The sequence below is a fragment of the Bos indicus genome, chromosome 20 (assembly GCF_029378745.1).
Source record: "Bos indicus isolate NIAB-ARS_2022 breed Sahiwal x Tharparkar chromosome 20, NIAB-ARS_B.indTharparkar_mat_pri_1.0, whole genome shotgun sequence".
NCBI lineage: Eukaryota > Metazoa > Chordata > Mammalia > Artiodactyla > Bovidae > Bos > Bos indicus.
In genome coordinates this window covers 40,109,986-40,128,470 of record NC_091779.1, presented here as the reverse complement: position 1 = coordinate 40,128,470, position 18,485 = coordinate 40,109,986, and the positions used below count along the sequence as shown (strand labels likewise).

At 41.2% G+C, this 18,485-nt stretch overlaps 1 protein-coding gene across 1 annotated transcript in view; it reads right to left on the bottom strand.

Moving 5' to 3' along the window:
* Positions 1 to 18,485, bottom strand: part of ADAMTS12 (ADAM metallopeptidase with thrombospondin type 1 motif 12) — a 392,866-nt gene that overhangs the window by 69,108 nt on the left and 305,273 nt on the right. Inside the window, exons 17-18 of the mRNA XM_019982926.2 lie at positions 16,779 to 16,905; positions 5,090 to 5,300 (exon numbers count right to left, since the gene is read on the bottom strand). Coding sequence (XP_019838485.2) covers positions 5,090 to 5,300; positions 16,779 to 16,905 — 338 coding nt within the window. The remainder of the gene's footprint in view (positions 1 to 5,089; positions 5,301 to 16,778; positions 16,906 to 18,485) is intronic.

Below are 18,485 nucleotides of genomic sequence, written 5' to 3'. Positions count from 1 at the left end.
ATACGACTGAGTGACTTCACTTTCACTTTCTTTTGTAAACACTGTATTGTCTCTTAAAACATTTCCCAGTACAGAATGTCAAAGACATTCATGCTTCAGCAAAGCTCATTAGAGGGCTAATGTGTACAGACATTAGCAAGACAGCAGAGGGGGAAAAAAGGAAGATACCACTCAATGAATATTCTGATGCTGATTTAACTAAAAGCACCTCTCCTGACAACACCTCTAAATGAAGGCAGCAGCTCAGCCTCTCAGTGCACCTGGACACTGCATTCCATGTCTGCCTCACTATACTATGCAGTGGCCTCTATTCAGGACAACAGACTCCAGCACTTGTCACTTGGTGCCAACATTTCAGTCCTTTGTTGTCCAGTGAGGCACATCGTTTTGCTCCCCAGAAACAGAAACACAATGAAAAGGACTCCTCAGCCAAATATGTAATTGTGGTCCCTTGAAAAGGCATGAAGATTCTGGCAATTAGTAAATTCTACATGACAAGAATTATTAACTGCTTTGGATGCAGCCAACACACTTTTGGTAAACAGTTTTAATGGACCAGTCACAGTACTCCATTCGGCCTTATTTTGACAACACTGCAATTTACAGCAATCGAGGTTGGCAGTGGACTAATAGGTCAGGCCAGCCACAGGCTGTGATTATAGATTCCCAGGAACAGCAGGGAAATACCCTGGCCTGTTATTTATGTGTTCACATGAATCAGTGCAATACCAGCAACAGGTCTGGATTAGGTTGTAGATGTTTTCTTTGCATATACACCTTTGTCTTTCTTTTTTTGGGGGTCCTTGCTCTCCCATTTGATTAGCAGTTATTACAATAAAGGAACTATATCCTTTTTTAATTTCCACCCAGCTGCTCCTGAGAGTACTATGTACAGAATTAGAAGTTAAATAAGGGTGGCAGGTTACAGTCCATAGTGTCTCAGAGTTGGACATGACTGAAGTGACTTTTTATGCACGCATGCAGAAGCGAAATAAACCTATTGTGACTTTGAGCTAATAGTTTTAGAAATACAGTTATCAAAATGGTTGTATTCAAATGAGAGTTTTCTGCTTTCCAATAGTTATCTTCAGAGATGGTACCTTTGCTTATACAAAATTTTGAATTTTTTTTTTAATAATCATATATTGTCAAATGAACAGTTTTGATATCTGCAGCTGGTCAGGAAAATTCTGCATAGAAACTAAGTGTCACAGGATCATTCATTCTCAGTGGGGGCAATGAAGACTGGTTCTGGGGTGGAGTGAGTTAAAAAACCTCACCCTCTTTATGTATAAAGCACAGATATATACATAGTACATAAATAAATACATAGTATATCTGCCCTATGATTATGTATTATATAATTCTTTCATATGAAACGTTCAGAAAGGCAGATCTCTGGAAATACAAAGTGGATTAATGATTGTCTAGGGCTGGGGAATGAAGGTAGGGACCTGGGATGATGATTAATGCATGCAGGGTTTATTTAGGAGTTGATGAAAACATTCTTAAATTACTGTGGTAGTGACTGTATTACTCTGCAAATATACTAAAGGTCATTTGTTTGTACACTTTCAATGGGTGAATTTTATGGTATGTGAATTATATCTCAACACACACACACACACACACACACAAACCACTTCCCTCCTTGAAAATAAAGTCATGATGGAGGAAGACAATTGGGAAAGAGCCTCTAAAAAGGCACTTAAGGAGCCATTTCCTTCTCCAGGGGATCTTTCTGACCCAGGGATTGAACCCAGGTCTTCTGCATTGCAGGCAAGAATCTGCAGACAGATTCTTTACTGTCTGAGCCACCAGGGAAGTCCATTGGGGAAAAAAAAAAATGAGAAACACTGCTTTGGATCAAAAAAGTGAATTTCATCTTAAATCTTCGTATTCCCAGTTCAAACATCCATGAAGAGAATTCATTCTCAATTAGCCTGAACAGTTCCTGGGTTAATCCTACCCAAGTCAGGCAATATCCTCTGGGCCTCATCTCTACCAGTAGGTAGAGTCTGGAATTAGTTTTGCTGCCCAGAACCTGGTCTCTAAGAGCAGTGGGGCTGAGGAAAGATTTTAGAAGAGGCACATCTTATGGGAATCAGGAATCATGGCTGCCCTGCAGAAGTCATATTAGATACAGTCTCCTAAAAACTAAGTTGCTTGAGACTGCTAGAAGATCCTTGAGTCTAACTCAGTGTTGCAGGGTAAGTTTTCAAGGAGACAGACTCTGAGGTATTTAGCTAGCATGGCTTTTATTAGGAAGACTCTGGAAACCAACTCCTGTCAGAAAGAGGGAAAGGAAACAGGATACAGCCTAGGATAGATGGTGCCATGATGCAGGCCTGACAACAGGTTTAGCCAGTCTCAAGAGAAGCTCTGGTCCTGGGATAGCCCTTCAGAGTTGTCCCAACAGCTGAATATAAGCCCTTTACTTCTGAAAATGTGTATGGGTGGTACATCATAGCATTCTCCCAACTCAGGTCCATGACTTCAGACTATACTACAAAGCTACAGTCATCAAAACAGTATGGTACTGGCACAAAACCACAAATATAGATCAATGGAACCAAACAGAATGTCCAGAGATAAACCTATGCACCTGTGGTCACTTAATCTATGACAAAGGAGGCAAGAATATACGATGGAGAAAAGATAGTCTCTTCAATAAGTAGGGCTGGGAAAACTAGACAGCTACCTGTGAAATAATGAAATCAGAACACTTCCTAATACCATATACAAAAATAAATTCAAAATGGATTAAAGACAAAAAAGTAAGGCCAGATACTATAAAACTCTCAGAGAAAAATATAGGCGGAATACTTTCTGACATAAATCACAGCAAGATCTTTTTTGATCCACCTCCTAGAGTAATGAAAATAAAAATAAACAAATGGGATCTAATTAAACTTAAAAACTTTTGCATAGCAAAAGAAACCATAAACAAAATAAAAAGGCAATCTTCAGAATGGGAGAAAATATTTGCAAATGAAGCAACTGACAAGGGATTAATTTCCAAAATATACAAACAACTCATGCATCTCAATATAAAAAAAAAAAAGAAACAAACAAACCCAATCTAAAAACCTAAATAAATGTTTATCCAAAGAAGACATACAGATAGCCAAAAAAACACATGAAAAGATGTTCAACATCACTAATTATTAGAGAAATATGAATCAAAACCTCAATGAGGTATTACCTCACACAGGTTAGAATGGCCACCATCAAAAAACCTATAAAGAATAAATGCTGGAGAAGGTGTAGAGAAAAGGGAACCCTTTTTACAGTGTTAGTGGGAATGTAAATTGGTGAATAAACACCAGTTTTAAACAAATAATAAAAAATAACAAAATAAACAGCTACTATGGAGAACAGTATAGAACTTCCTTAAAAAAATAAAAATAGAACTACCATACAACCCAGCAATTCCATTCTTAGGCATATATCCAGAGAAAACCAGAATTCAAGAGGGTGCATGCGCCCCGACTTTCACTGCAGCGCTAGTTACACTAGCTGGGACATGGAAGCAACCTAGATGTCCATCAACAGAGGAATGGATAAAGAAGAGATGGCACATATATACAATGGAATATTACTCAGCCATAAAAAAGGAATGAAATAATGCCATCTGCAGAGCTGTGGATTGATCTGGAGACTGTCCTGCAGAGTGAAGTAAATCAGAAAGAGGGAAACAGATATCATGTGGTATCACTTGTATGTGGATCTACAAAAATGATACAGATGAATTTATTTGCAAAGCAGAAACAGAGTCACAGATGTAGAAAACAAACTTATGATTACCAAGGGGGAAGTGGGGTGGGATGAATTAGGAGACTGGGATTGACATGTACACTGCCATGCATAAAATAGATAACTAATGAGGACCTACTGTATAACACAGGGAACTCTACTCAGTATTCTGTGGGGACCTAAATGAGAAGGCAATCTAAAAAAGAGTGAATATATGTAGACATATACCTAATTCACTTTGCTGCACAGCTGAATTCTTCTTTAGATAGTACTTTATAAGCTATGAAAAGCAATAGCATTACTTATAATCAAGAATCACTTTAAACATAAAGGTCTTATCCAAATGGATCAGATTACCCCTTTATCCACCAGACTTAATTCTAATCCACTTCCTGTGGCTTTCTCCTGAATCAAATATTTTCCATTTCTCTGACAGTGAGTCTAAGATGAATTCTAAGATACTGTGGTCAATAGTAGCATTATCATGGCAACCATGTGGCTTTCCAAGGAAGCTCATAAGAAGTCAACAACCATCAATATATTCTGGCCTGTTGGTTTTACAAAGTCATTTATTTTCTAGTCATTCCTTAGGTCACTGACTGAAATACACACAGGGAAGCAGAGCAAAGCCCCTGGAGACGCCAGCACCCTTGGAGAAAGCAGAGGTCTACTTCTACTACAGACTCTGGTAGCAAAAGTCCTGACAGTTTAGGTCCCCTGGTGACCCAAAGAAAATTAAAGCCTGGAAGTATTTCATGATCTCCTAGCCTATGGATTTCTAGTCATACTTTGCGAATCAGATCAGATTAATTGTGGGGAAATGCAACACTATTTGAATTTATGTGACTAATAGTACACATCCCAAACCTTCATCAGGTCTGAACAGATGGATGGTTTAAGAGGCTTCTCCAAGTAGCAAGCACATTGTCTATCATTCCAGTTAGAGTGACTCTCCTTTAGTTTTAGTCTGAAACATAAGTTCCGGTAAATGTTTGGCAAGCCAGCTTTTGGGGTAGGTGGGAGAGCCTTGATTTGTTCCCAATGGTTTAACAACGGACCAGCAAAAAATCCTGAAGATTTTTCAATTAGCTGTCGTGAGCCTGAGTATGTAAGATCCAGGTCATTCCAGGCAGGTAGGTATCTGACCAGATGAGAGAAAGATCTTGTAAGAATGGAAAACAAGCGAGATAGGATACTGGGAGGTGGGAAATGCAGAAAACAGGCCACTGTGCACCTCATCCCCTGTCACTTTGGATTGGTTAATGAGGAGGATGGGTGAGAGGGCTGATGAAGCACGAATAACCCCGGTGTCCCTTTTAACCCCTCGGCTCACCTCACTCCAGTTGCCCACCGTCCAGTCTGATGGACATAGGATGTCTCTGTTGCAGGACACGAGGGTCTTGGGCTTCAGTAGATGCTGGCAGTCTTGAGTGGGGAGAGCCTGCTCATCCGAGCCCATGGTCTGGATGCACAGCACCGTTCGCTTCTTCTCTCCATGGGGCCCACATGTTGCAGAACATGCTTCCCACTCCCCTGCCCACCACCTGCAGACACACGTGGACATGTGAGAAAAGATCAGCCTGAGTCGATACACATGCCCTTCAACCACTAGATAGAAATCCAGAACAGAAACGCTGATTACAGAGTTGGGAGGTCCCTGAAGATGTTTCAGGCCAGTAGAGGGCGCTCTGCAGACAGGGCCATGGCTAGCTGGTTCAATCACAGCTATGGAACTCCGCAGAATACTTGACATAAGTAGATGATAAGTAAGCATGTCTTTAAATGAAAAAACGACCCTCCCACCAAATCCTCTCTCTTCTCAGACAAGAAAATTGAGGTCCTGTTTTCTATTGTGAAACCTCAAGCAAGTTTAAGCCTTACTCTCCATAACTGTTGAATGGATGTAAAATATTGACTTCAAATGAGTGTCATTCATGTACTGAAATACCAATTTATGTACAGTGCATAGTACAGAGCCTGACATAATACAAGCTCAATCATTTGTAATTGTAAATATTGTTTTAACTGCTGCTATTGACTAAAAGAACCCAATTAGAATCTAAGTCTCCTGGCTCCTAACTGAATATTTTTATGTTTCAATATGATACACTTAATTAATTTTCAATTATGTATAAGATGATCAGTCAGGGGCATTGTCATCACTCTCTCCCTCCTCCATCTCCTTCAGTCTACCTGTGAATATTCTCACTGGTCGCTTTAAAAGAAAGAAGTAGGAAAAGAAGAAATGTATTAAGTAAGATAATCTCTTGTTTTTTTGGCAGCTGTTCTTGATAAGTTGAATAGTTGAAACTGTTTGCTAAATTAATATTCTGGATTCTCTAGGGAAAAAGGAAGATGTGTGATTTTCCTCTACCTGCTATCATGGTTGATTGCCTCAAGGTTCTAGGATGCGGGGCCCTGTGGTTACACTAAAGTCACTTTTGAAAGTGCCAAGGAACCCTCTTCAGAGCCGTCTCTTTTCCTCCTTCTTCATCATTGTCCAAATCTTCCTCAATATCAAATACAGAACAGGGGTCTTGACCCAGCGCACTTTGGGTCCACCATTGCTTAGATGTGTAGTATGCTTATTCATCCCTCCATGCAGGAATTAAATAGAATATTTGTTTTTCATGGGAAAACAGTACAACGTGTGAATTCCTTTATTCTTGACTTTAAGGAAATCTTCTGACCTTGAGATAGTATCAAATTTTGAAGTAGGTTAATGTACTACCACTTATGTCTACAAAATATTAGTTTATTTGAGTAGAACTTCTTTGATTCTCATACTTTTAATCTCTGGTTAAATATACTAGAAGAAAGCTTTTCCTCAATTCTATTACGTTCTTCAGTTAATAAGTAATTAAGATTACTTGGCAATGGCAACCCACTCCAGTCCTCTTGCCTGGAAAATCCCATGAACAGAAGAGCCTGGAAGGCTGCAGTCCATGACGTTGCTGAGGGTCAGACACAACTGAGTGACTTCACTTTCACTTTTCACTTTCATGCATTGGAGAAGGAAATGGCAACCCACTCCAGTGTTCTTGCCTGGAGAATCCCAGGGACAGGGGAGCCTGGTGGGCTGCCGTCTATGGGGTCGCACAGAATCAGACATGACTGAAGTGACTTAGCAGCAGCAGCATTTAGTCCCTGGTATTTAACATCTGGCCATCTTGTTTAGATAAAGAGCTAATATTGGGACCATATGATATGACACCAAGTAAATGCCCTCTGTGTTAATCTAATCACTCTGTCCTATCTCTGACATTTCTATGGGAGGCCAGACACACTATCAAATAAATCAAATGCCATTCTGGAAGGGCCTTAATGTGAGCTGACTGAAAGTCCAATTTATCTAACTACTTACTACAAGGCTTTCAGCTACGTTACTAAAAGATGATAATAGACTTTCTTGTTTCTCTTTCTGAAGCTGCCTTCACAGACTCCTGGGGACATCTTGCATATGTTTGCTCCTAGTTTAAGGTGAAATCCACCCTCTTTATTTCCCTGCAAAGGTCTTCCAGGCCCAGGACTCAGGAGCTATTGCCAAACTGTTCTCTGTTGTCCAGCTCATTCGTTTTGGTGTCTGCCATGATCCCACCTCTTTGAGGAGATTTATAAAAGAATCTTGTTTTATATTTATAGGAGATTTATAACAGAAGACTGTTTACATGCTCTGAGTGATAGCTGAGAAGCACAGTATAACATTCCAAGAACTCAGTAGGACAAAAGGCCCAGACCACACATTTATTCACCACCTCCGGCAAGGCAACCTTTCTCGTTTAATCAGCATAAAATCAATAACAATCTAATCCAACTTTTTCCATTTTTTCTATTAATTTTTTTCTTGCCAGAATGTCCATTATCTGTCACACCTAAAGTACAGGTGGATAACTGCTCATGCATTGTCTCATACTGTTGTTTTTTTTTTTTTTTTAATTGTCTCTATAATTAGTCAATCTGAACATTCCAGGTACTAGGTAAAAGTCATAAGGACCTGGCCTATATCAGTGATTCTCACTGTATCATCACTTGGGGATCTTTAAAAAAGTATCAGCTATCAGTTCAGGCCCCCTTGCTATATTGGATGGCCAGAATCTCTTGAGGTTAGGTCAAAGGCATCAGTGTTAAGAATTCTTTGATGACTTTCATATGGAGTCAGGATTAAAAACCACTGGTGTTATGCTGGGCTTCCCAGGTGGCATTAGTGGTAAAGAACCTGCCTGCCAATGTGGGAGACATGGGTTTGATCCGTGGATTGGAAAGATCCTCTGGAAGAGGGCATGGCAGCCCACTCCAGTATTCTTGCCTGGAGAATCCCACAGACAGAGGAGTGTGGCAGGCTACAGTCCATAGGGTTGTACAGAGTTGGGCATGACTGAAGTGACTTAGCACACATGCATGGTGTTATGACATCAGATAAATGAATTTGATTGTTTATCTTGCAATTTTTTCTATAAAGAATGGACTCTGTAGATTTAGTATGCTATTAGGACAAAGATTAGTACAAAGACAGTAGTTATAAAAATTGATATTTTAAAGGAAATTTCTATTCTAAGCAAGAGTTTTAAAAAAATTCAGATTAAGACTTATAGTTTTCTGAGTAATGAAGATTAGAAAGAGTTTAATTTTGTATTTTACTGGCTTATTGGTAGTCAGAACTTCCTGAGCAAGCGCTGGTATGGGTGTAGGTGGAAGATACAGATTCTTCTGTTTGAAGGATGTCCAAAGTACAGTAAGCTTTTCCAAGGTAACTATAAGCTCTTTGAGGGTCTTGAAACACACACACACACATTTCTATATATTACATAATTCATACTAAAATTACAGTATGCTTCACTGATCTTTGTAACAGAGTAGCCACATTCTCACTGTATCCTATTCATCCCCTGATTTTCTCTGGTTTTCTTGTTATTCCCCACTCGCACCATGCTCATTTCTCTCCCCACTCTCATGGACTTTCCCAGTCTTAATGACCCCTTTCTTGTCATTTATGCCTTTGAACTGTGGTGCTGGAGAAGACTCTTGAGAGTCCCTTGGACAGCAAGGAGGTCAAGCCAGTCAATCTTAAAGGAAATCAACCCTGAATATTCACTGGAAGGACTGATGCTGAAACTGAAGCTCCAAGACTTTGGCCCATCCGATGTGAAGAGCTGACTTATTGGAAAAGGCCATGAAGCTGGGAAAGATTGAAGGCAGGAGGAGAAGGGGACAACAGAGGATGAGATGGTTGGATGGCATCACTGACTCGATGGACATGCGTTTGAGCAAACTCTGGGAGTTGGTGATGGACAGGGAAGCCTGGCGTGCTGCAGTCCATGGGGGTCACTCAGAGTTGGACATGACTGAGTCACTGAACAATAACAGATTGGTGTTTCTCACCCAATGGAGATTCCCACAGCCACCTCCCCAGGGGACATTTGGGAATGTTTGAAGGCATTTTTGGTTGTCACAAATGAGAGGGGAGGTGTACTCTTGGCATCTAGTGGATAGCGAACAAGGGTGCTGAGAAATATTCTACAAGACACAGGACAGCCCCCACAGCAAAGAATCATCCAGCCCAAAAGGGCTCTAGTTCTCAGGCTGAGAAACCTGGATTTAAATCATGAAGCATTCTTTTTGCACGAAAACCTACATACAGCTGCCAGGCTGGAAAGACCTGTTATAGGAGTTTATGGAGCATTTAAATATACAGAGCACCATCACAACTGGAGCCTGGCAGAAGTTTGCTTTCCTGTAAACCAAAGTTCAGAGAGAAGTCATAGAGAGAAGAGACTCAAATGACCTCTTTCTGGAGTCAGATACACTTTCAATTCCAAAGAATTTCTTTCTTGACAGGCTACTCCATCCTGGAGTGTGCCATGCAAACTTTCATTCTGGAAGCCATTGATGATATAACACAGATTTCTTACATTAAGATTAACAGAAGCTTTTTATTAAATCTTTTTAAAAAATCTATCTTAAGTATCTATTTGGGAAAGAACACAGAAGGTCCAAATTGGGTATAGAAACAAATTATTACTGAAGGACAATAATCCAGAAATAAAAAGATTAAATCTTGCATATGAAACCATTTTATGAGTGGAAATGACAGCCCTGAACAATGGTATGAAGTTTTCAGACAGCATGAAAATTAGGTGACAGGGGAAGATGTTACAACTTGAAATTCATATCTAAGGAAACAACTGGACTAGTCTTCCAAAGACAAATAATATTAAGATAGCCATCGACATTTATTAGTCTTTAAAAAAACAAGTTAACTTAATTTCCTTTCTTTAATCCCCTTGTGAGTTTGCAGGCATGATTCAGCTTTGAAGTTAGTTTCTGCTTGTTAATAACTTTTTCATTGTGTTTTAATGTGTGAGAAATATTTTAAACTTGGATTTCTGATTTCAGCACCGAAACGTGCTCATCCTGAGATCCTGGGCAGCAGCACAGTGTATTAGCACCAGCACAGAACACTCAGTAGCTTCATCCACGTTCAAATCTAGACTCTACCACTTCAGCTAAGTGATTTGGGAAGAATCTGAGGACTTTAGTGTCCTCATCTGTGCAAAGGCATAAAAGTATCTACCAATCAGAGTTGCTAACATGAATAAATCACTTGGCAACATGGAAAAGGCTTGAAGTAGAGTGGGTTCTCAATTCAGAAATCATACTCCTTGGTATTTATCTAAAGGATCTGAAAACTTTTTGTTCACACAAAACCCCACATAGGGATGTTTACAGTAGCTTTATTCATAATTCCCAAATTTGGATGCAGCCAAGATGTCCTTCAGAAGGTGAACTGATAAACTGTGGTCCATCCAGATAATGGAATAATATTCATACAGAAAAGAAATGAGCTATCAAGCCATGAAAAGACATGGAGAAACCTTAAATGTGTATTATTAAGTGAAAGAAGGCAATCTGAAAAGGTTATATACTGTATGATTCCCACTATCTGAAATTCTGGAAAAGACAAAACTATAAAGGTGGTAAAAAGGCCAGTGGTTGCCAAAGGAAAGGATTTTTTGATAGTGAAAATACTCTGCATGGTAACATAACAATGGATAATATCATTATATATTTGCCAAAACCCATGGAATGTATGTATATCACCAAGAGTGAGAACCCTATGCTAAACTACGGACTTTGGGAAATTATGATATGTCAGTGTAGGTTTATCAATAAATAAGTAAATAAAGTATAAGAGAAAAGTAAAACAGTAGGTTCTGAAAATTGTTAGTAACCTCTACCTTATTACCATCTGGGAATAATATCTACCCTCTACCTCCTGACTTTATCATGAATCTTTTGGGAAGCTGAAACACAATAATAAATAAGAAGAACTTCTATAAATTATCCATTATGTTGGAATATTTCATGAAATTCTATTTAACTTATCATATGCTACTTTAGTGGAGTAGGAAACAGCAACCCATTCCAGTATTCCTTTTTTAAAAATTTTATTTACTAATTTAATTTATTTTAATTGGAGGATATTTACTTTACAATATTGTGATGGTTTTTGCTTGCCTGGATAATTTCATGGACAGAGGAGCCTGGCAGGCTACCGTCCATGGCGTTGCAAAGAGCTGGACATGACTGAGCACACAACACATGCTACTTTAGAATGATTTTCAGAAATTGTACCTGTTATGTGCTGTATCTACTTAACATCTTCAGGAGTCAAAATGTCTGACCTTAGAGAGTCTAACCTATTTCAACAAAATGAACTGCATAAGAGAAGCACTACAGGTGAATTTGCTAGTTGTTACTTTTGAGAAAGACTTTAGTCCTGAGGCATTAAATAAACCAATACAGATACAGCAAAAGGAATATGAAAAAAAATATATATATAATATGAAGACAAATAAAGGTTAAAAAAGAACTTTCAATAAAGGTAGCTGGTGTTAAGTCATTTCAGTCATGTCCGACTCTGTGCAATCCCACAGATGGCAGCCCACTGGCTCCCCTGCCCCTGGGGTCCTCCAGGCAAGAAAACTGGAGTGGGTTGCCATTTCCCTTCTCCAATGCATGTATGCGTGCTAAGTCGCTTCAGTCGTGTCCGACTCTGTGCGACCTTATGGACAGCAGCCGACCAGGCTCCTCTGTCTATGGGATTCTCTAGGCAAGAACACTGGAGTGGGTTGCCATTTCCTTCTCCTATAAAGTTAGCTATCTGAGGTCAAGAGATCAGTAATGAGTGTTCTTTGGAAGGAATGACGCTAAAGCTGAAACTCCAGTACTTTGGCCACCTCATACAAAGAGTTGACTCATTGGAAAAGACTCTGATGCTGGGAGGGATTGGGGGCAAGAGGAGAAGGGGACGACAGAGGATGAGATGGCTGGATGGCATCACTGACTCGATGGACCTGAGTTTGAGTGAACTCCAGGAGTTGGTGATGGACAGGGAGGCCTGGTGTGCTGCAATTCATGGGGTTGCAAAGAGTTGGACACAACTGAGCAACTGAACTGAACTGAACCCATCCCAGTACAGGTATCATAAATGTTAAACATAAATGTATGTATGCATCTAAGTATGTGTGTGTGACCTTGGGTATAAAAACAAAACCAAAGGCAGACATTCTACTTTCAAGTTAAAAAAATGCTACTGGGATCTTTAATATCCCTCTCCAAAGGCTGTGCTTTAGCTTGAGGTCTGAACTGGGTAAATTCAGGCTTGATCTGCTACTTTTAGGATCTTTAAGGACCACAAGCTGGAGCCCAGGCATTAATCATGTACAGAAATTCAAGAAACTCAGACCTTGGGAAATGCATATCAGAGGGAAATCAAAACAAAAAAAAAGCTACTAAATGATAAAAATTTAAAAAGAGTTGTCAAATTGCATATGTTTTGTTCTTCTTTAAGTATGATCTTCAAATTGTTTGGAGGGAATTGGAGGAAATTATGTTTCCAACACAACAGCAGAAATTGGGCATAAGATGTATTGTTTTCCTCCCTTGAAGTGCAATGATGTACAGTGGCAGAAGCGGCAGCTACAAAAATGATCATCAGCTCCCCAAGAAAACCTGAGCACTGGATGTCACATTTGTACTGAGTGGGACAGCACAGTGACTGCCCGGTAGCCTATTACCTATTTGTGGCCATCAACACTTCCATTCTAGATGGTGATACCAGAGGTTCATTACTGATTTTGTGACAGGAAGCTGTGGAATCAGTCCATGTAAAAATTTTGTGGAGCTTTCCAGGTGGTGCTAGTGGTAAAAAGAATCTGCCTGCCAGTGCAGGAGACTTGACGTAAGAGATTTGGGTTTGATTCCTGGGTCAGGAAGATCCCCTAGAGGAGGGCATGGCAACCCACTCCAGTATTTTTTGCCTGGAGAAGCCCATGGACAGAGGAGCCTGGTGGACTGCAGTCCACAGGGTTGCAAAGAGTCAGACATGACTGAAGCTACTTAGCATGCACATCATTTACCTTGTTCTAACAACGCCGCTCTTAGAAATACAAGCTAAAGCGATGTCAGTTAACCACAGAGCTCCAAAGAGGACAGGGGCCGTGGACAGTGATCAGGTCCCTGGGTCCCAGCCCTGACAACAGCTCTGTCTTGCTGGTGTACGTGTCTCATATAGCTCTCCTGGCTGTAAGCTTCCTTAGGAAGTGACGTATTTGTGCTATTCCAAAACATCCTGAGAAAGCTCGAGTCACTTACTTTCCAAGCTTTGGTGCTTCTGTGACTTGGTGAAGAGATTGCCCCTCCTCTCCCTGCTTTTACTTTGTGTGTGCACGTGAGTGCTCAGTTGTGCCTGACTCTTTGTGACCCATAGACTGCAGCAGGCCAGGCTCCTCCAACCACGGAATTCTCCAGCCAGGAATACTGGGATGGACTGTCATGCCCTCCTCCAGGGGATCTTCCCGACTGGGGATCGAATCTGCATCTCCTGCATTGTCAGGCTGATTCTTTACCACTGAGCAACCCGGGAAGCTCCCGCTTTACATTATGCTGGCATTAATTAGTACACTGCTTGTGTTACTTTCCTAGGGCTGCTGTAAAACAAGTCATCACAAACTTGGTGGCAAAAACAAAAGAAATCTAGTTTCTTATATCTCTGGAGGCCAGATAGACAAGTCAGCATTACTGGGATGAAGTGAAGGTGTTGGGAGGGCTGCACTCTTTGGAGGCTCTAGGGAAGATCCATTCCTTCCATCTTCAAGTCTGTGGTGGCTGCCAGCACTCCCTGGCTTGTGGCCTGTCACTCCAGTGTCTTCAAATCTTTCTGTTCCACCTTCATATTGTTTCTCCTCTGTGTGTGTGTGTGTGTGTGTGTGGTGTGTGAAGTTTCCCTCTGCTTCTATAAGGATACTATGATGGAATTTAGGGTCCAAATCAATAATTCAGCACAACTTGCCCATTTCAAGACCCTTCAACTTAATTACCTCTTTAAAGGCCCTTTCTCCAAATAAGGTAACACTTGCAGGTTCCAGGGACCAGGAAGTGGATATTGTGGAGGCTAGTTTATAGCTACTACATGACTCCCTTTAGGGCCAACTTCCAGTCCCCAGAGCTCAGCCTGTATCATTTGGAATTCCTCTGTCAAGGCTCCGCCTCTGTGTCTACCAGGCTCCGGCCTCAGCTCATGTCCCATCCATTAGCCTCTGGACTCTGGCCCCAGTATCCACCTCCTTCTAGCACTGGTGGTATCTTATAGGATGACTTTCAACTAGAAAGTTCTGGTAGTTAGAGTGCAGAGATAGATAAAGATAACCACCTTTATGGGAACTGAATTCTGAAAATAGTGAGGCCAAGACTTTAGCTACAGGTGAATATGAAAAATGTCAGATATGGACTGATAACTCTTCTCAAACAGAGAGTGGCTACCAAATCCACTGTCTTCTCTGACTATGCCACTTTTATGGACACAGCTAATATCCCCATCTCTCTCTTGGTCTCATCAGGTGAGCACCTGCATCAGCATCTTTTGATGCCCACCAACCTAGCACAGAGCTTGCTTTGCCTTAGACACAAATCAAGTGAGGGGAGAGGTGCATGCCTGTCTTTGAGGGGTCTGCTGTATGTCGACCCACTGCAGGCTTACAGCTAGTCAGCCTTGGAACCAGGTACCAGAGACATAGATTTTATTATATCACAAAATCACAGTGCTCAGTACATGTAACTGTAACATGGTTATCATTGCCATCATACCTCTCATGGGAAATAATGGATGTTTAACAAAGACTTGCTGGTAATATTAAGGAAGGCCCAGGTAGACTAAATAAAATAATAAAAATGTCCCTGAACCCTAGGGCCAAAGTTAGATTCAGGAACTAAACAGCTGTGGTTTTAAGAAGGTAGCCACTCACCAGAAAGGGTGGCATTGAAAAATGAGGCAAGCATCCCAGGGTGTGTGTGGTGGTTGGCAGCTGGTGAGGGCAAAAGGAAGTGCCTGGTGAGAGTCATTGACTTTGATGGAGATAAATATGATGGAAGTGCGTAAACTCCACAAAGGGACAGGCTATTGATGAGATAAGGCAAGCGATAAGAAAGATTCCTCTTTCCAGGCTCATTCTTCCCTGAGAAGGATCTATAGAAACTGCAATGATTACATACGAAACCTAGTGGGGCCTGATCCTCCCCTCAAGTCCCCAGTTCTTCCCAGTGAAAGAGTTATGGGAGGGACTTCCCTGGTGGTCCAGTGGTTAAGACTTCACCTTCCAGTGCAGAGGGTATGGGTTCGAACCCTGCTTGCGGAACTAAGATCCCACATGCCTTGTGGCCAAAAACCCAAAACCTAACAAAGGCAACATTGTAACAAACTCAATAAAGACATCAGGGTAGAGCCACAGCGAGGGGAGGGGACAGTAGTACCTCTGTCCTCTCTTGATGGAGATGGGGTCCAGCTCTGAACCTCACAGCCCACCTTCCACCCAGAAAGAAACCCCAGAACTGGACAGAGAATCAACCTGACTCTAAGATGAGAACACCCTGGCCTCGAACACCCTGGCCTCTGGGACCTCCCTGCCTGAGACCAGAAGAAACTGACACTGTCTGCCTTGGCTGAGCTGTCTAGATGCTTCTTTTTGACCTAGTTATTTGACATTTATCCCATTCTTTCAGCTCGTCTTTAGAATTCTGCCTGTCACTTGGTAGATTTATTATGCCAACCAGTCCCCTCCTGTTAAACTAAACTCTTCTTAATGTGTCTTCTTGGGACTGGAATGAATGCCTGACGGGATCTGCAAATGAAATACATCTCTGTTTATGGACACGAGGGAATGAAAACACTCCCCACAACTAATTCTTTCTTTCCTTCCCTGCCTTCTTTTTTCTTTTTCGTCTTCTCCCTACCCCTCTTTCTCTCTCTAACAAACACCCCTCATAATAACATCCAAGCTGCCTTCTAGAAACTTGAATCTATATGATTCGGAGCAGATGAATACCTCTATTAACAGCAGTTCTCAACCAAGGGTGATTTTGCCCCCACAAGACATTTGGCAAAGTTTGGAGACATTTATGGTTGTCACAACCTGGACGGGGAAGATGAAATGCTACAAACTTCTAAATGGACACAAGGCCAGGGATGCTGCTAAACATGTGACAGCCCCCAACAACAAAGAATTATCCAGCCCCAAATGTCAACAGTGCTGAGGTTGAACAAGCCTGGTCTGTAAGTCCACTTTTCAAGGCAGTGCTCCAAAAGTGTAAGCATGTTCTCTAAAGGCTACTATTGCACTGGTGGGTAAAATGCTCTTGGAAAAGCCTAACCAATTAGCTAAAGAATTTTGGGATGATCTACACATCATTCTGTTCAACAGTGCTTTGGGACTTAAGTCTTACCAAGTAATTAAACATAGATCATACGAGCTTTGTAAGAAATACTGTTCTCTGGGGAGAAAACGTTCCCCACTCACACCTTGTCACAGGTTCTAACAGCATAGCCACAGAAACCTGTGACAGCTTGCCTGTATTTATTCTAATAATGAAGCCACCCAGCCCTCCCCCATCACTGAGCCCTTGATTACTATGAAATCAGACACCATGGTAGGCAGACACACGGAGCTCGAGCTGTTATCAACAGTTACCTGGGTGGACAATCCTGTTCATGACACTTCTTCTGTCTCCCATTGGGTTGTGTTTCTGGATCACAGAATGTAGCTTTCACTATCCCACGGCCCTTCTTCACGCAATGGGCAGTCTGGCGGCGGATACCTGGGGGTTTAACAGAAAGGTTCACATGTATTAAACCTGAGCCCACATTCTTAGTGTCAGATGAGGCCCCTGATCATGCCTATAACTGATGAGAAAGTTGTCCATAAAGTATTTGGTCTTTATTTTTATTTTCTTAAAGATTTTTTTTTTTTTGATGTGGACCATTTTTTTAAAGTCTTTATTGAATTTGTTACATTACTACTTCTGTTCTATGGTTTGGCCTTTTAGCCATGAAGCATGTGGAATCTTAGTTCTCCGACCAGGGATCAAATCCACATCTCCTGCATTGGAAGGTGAAGTCTCAACCAGTGGACTACCAGGGAAGTCCAGAGTATTTGGTTTTTAAAGTAGGAATGGAGACCTCTTTAAATCTGCTCGTGCTGCTGAACGCAATGGGTGAAAAATATCTTCCTAAGTAAGGACCAAAGATAATATAGGCCAATTAATATGTAATCTAGTATACAGATTCCACTCTAGCTGTGGAGACAAGACTCCACATACATATGCCAAATAAAACACAAAGTGAGATTTAAATACTGAAAACAGATGCCACCACCAGGTGTTGCAACACAATCCGACTTATTTAGTTTAATAAAAGAGAGGAATGGGAGCTTTATATTAGTTGGGGCTTGTAAACTCTGAAAGACAGAAATAAAATTCAAAATAATGTTGTGAAGTTGAGAGGTTATGTTTTTTAAAGTAGAGGGTTCTGACAGCAGGGATCGAAAATACTGTTGCCTTTGACACCAGGTTGGTAAGTAAGAAAGAGAAGCACATAGAAATGGTCGGGTCTACAGGTGAACACAGCCCACGTGGGGGCTGGATTTGACTTTGGATATAGAATGATAGTTGGGTTCAATCCCTGGGTCAGGAAGATCCCCTGGAGAAGGGAATCGCTACCCACTACAGTATTCTTCCCTGGAGAATTCCTTGGACAGAGGAGCCTGGCGAGTTATGGTCCCTGAGAGCACAAAGAGTTGCACGTGAATGAGTGACTCCTTTCCCAATTTGGAAGCAGTTTTGTTCCAAATATGGAGTGGTTCCAAGTTGGGAAAGGAGTATGTCAAGGCTGTATATGGTCACCTTGCTTATTTAATTTATATGCAGAGTACATCATACAAAATGCTGGGCCGGATGAAGCACAAGCTGGAATCAAGATTGCTGGGAGAAATATCAATAACCTCAGATATGCAGATGACACCACCCTTATGGCAGAAAGTGAAGAGCAACGGAAGAGCCTCTTGAGGAAAGTGAAAGAAGAGAGTGAAAAAGCTGGCTTAAAACTCAACACTCAAAAAGCAAAAGATCATGGCATCTGGTTCTACCACTTCTTGGTAAATAGATGAGGAAACAATGGAAACAGTGAGAGACTTTATATTTTGGGCTCCAAAAGTTCCGGGAGTTGGTGATGGACAGGGAAGCCTGGCCTGCTGCAGTTCATGGGGTCACAAAGAGTCAGACGTGACTAAGAGACTGAACTGAACTGAGCGACTAACACTAACTAACTGAGTAATAATTAATCCAGGTAGTGCTTGCCTTGCCCAGGGCACTGTTCAGACTTGTATGAAGACGGTTACTCC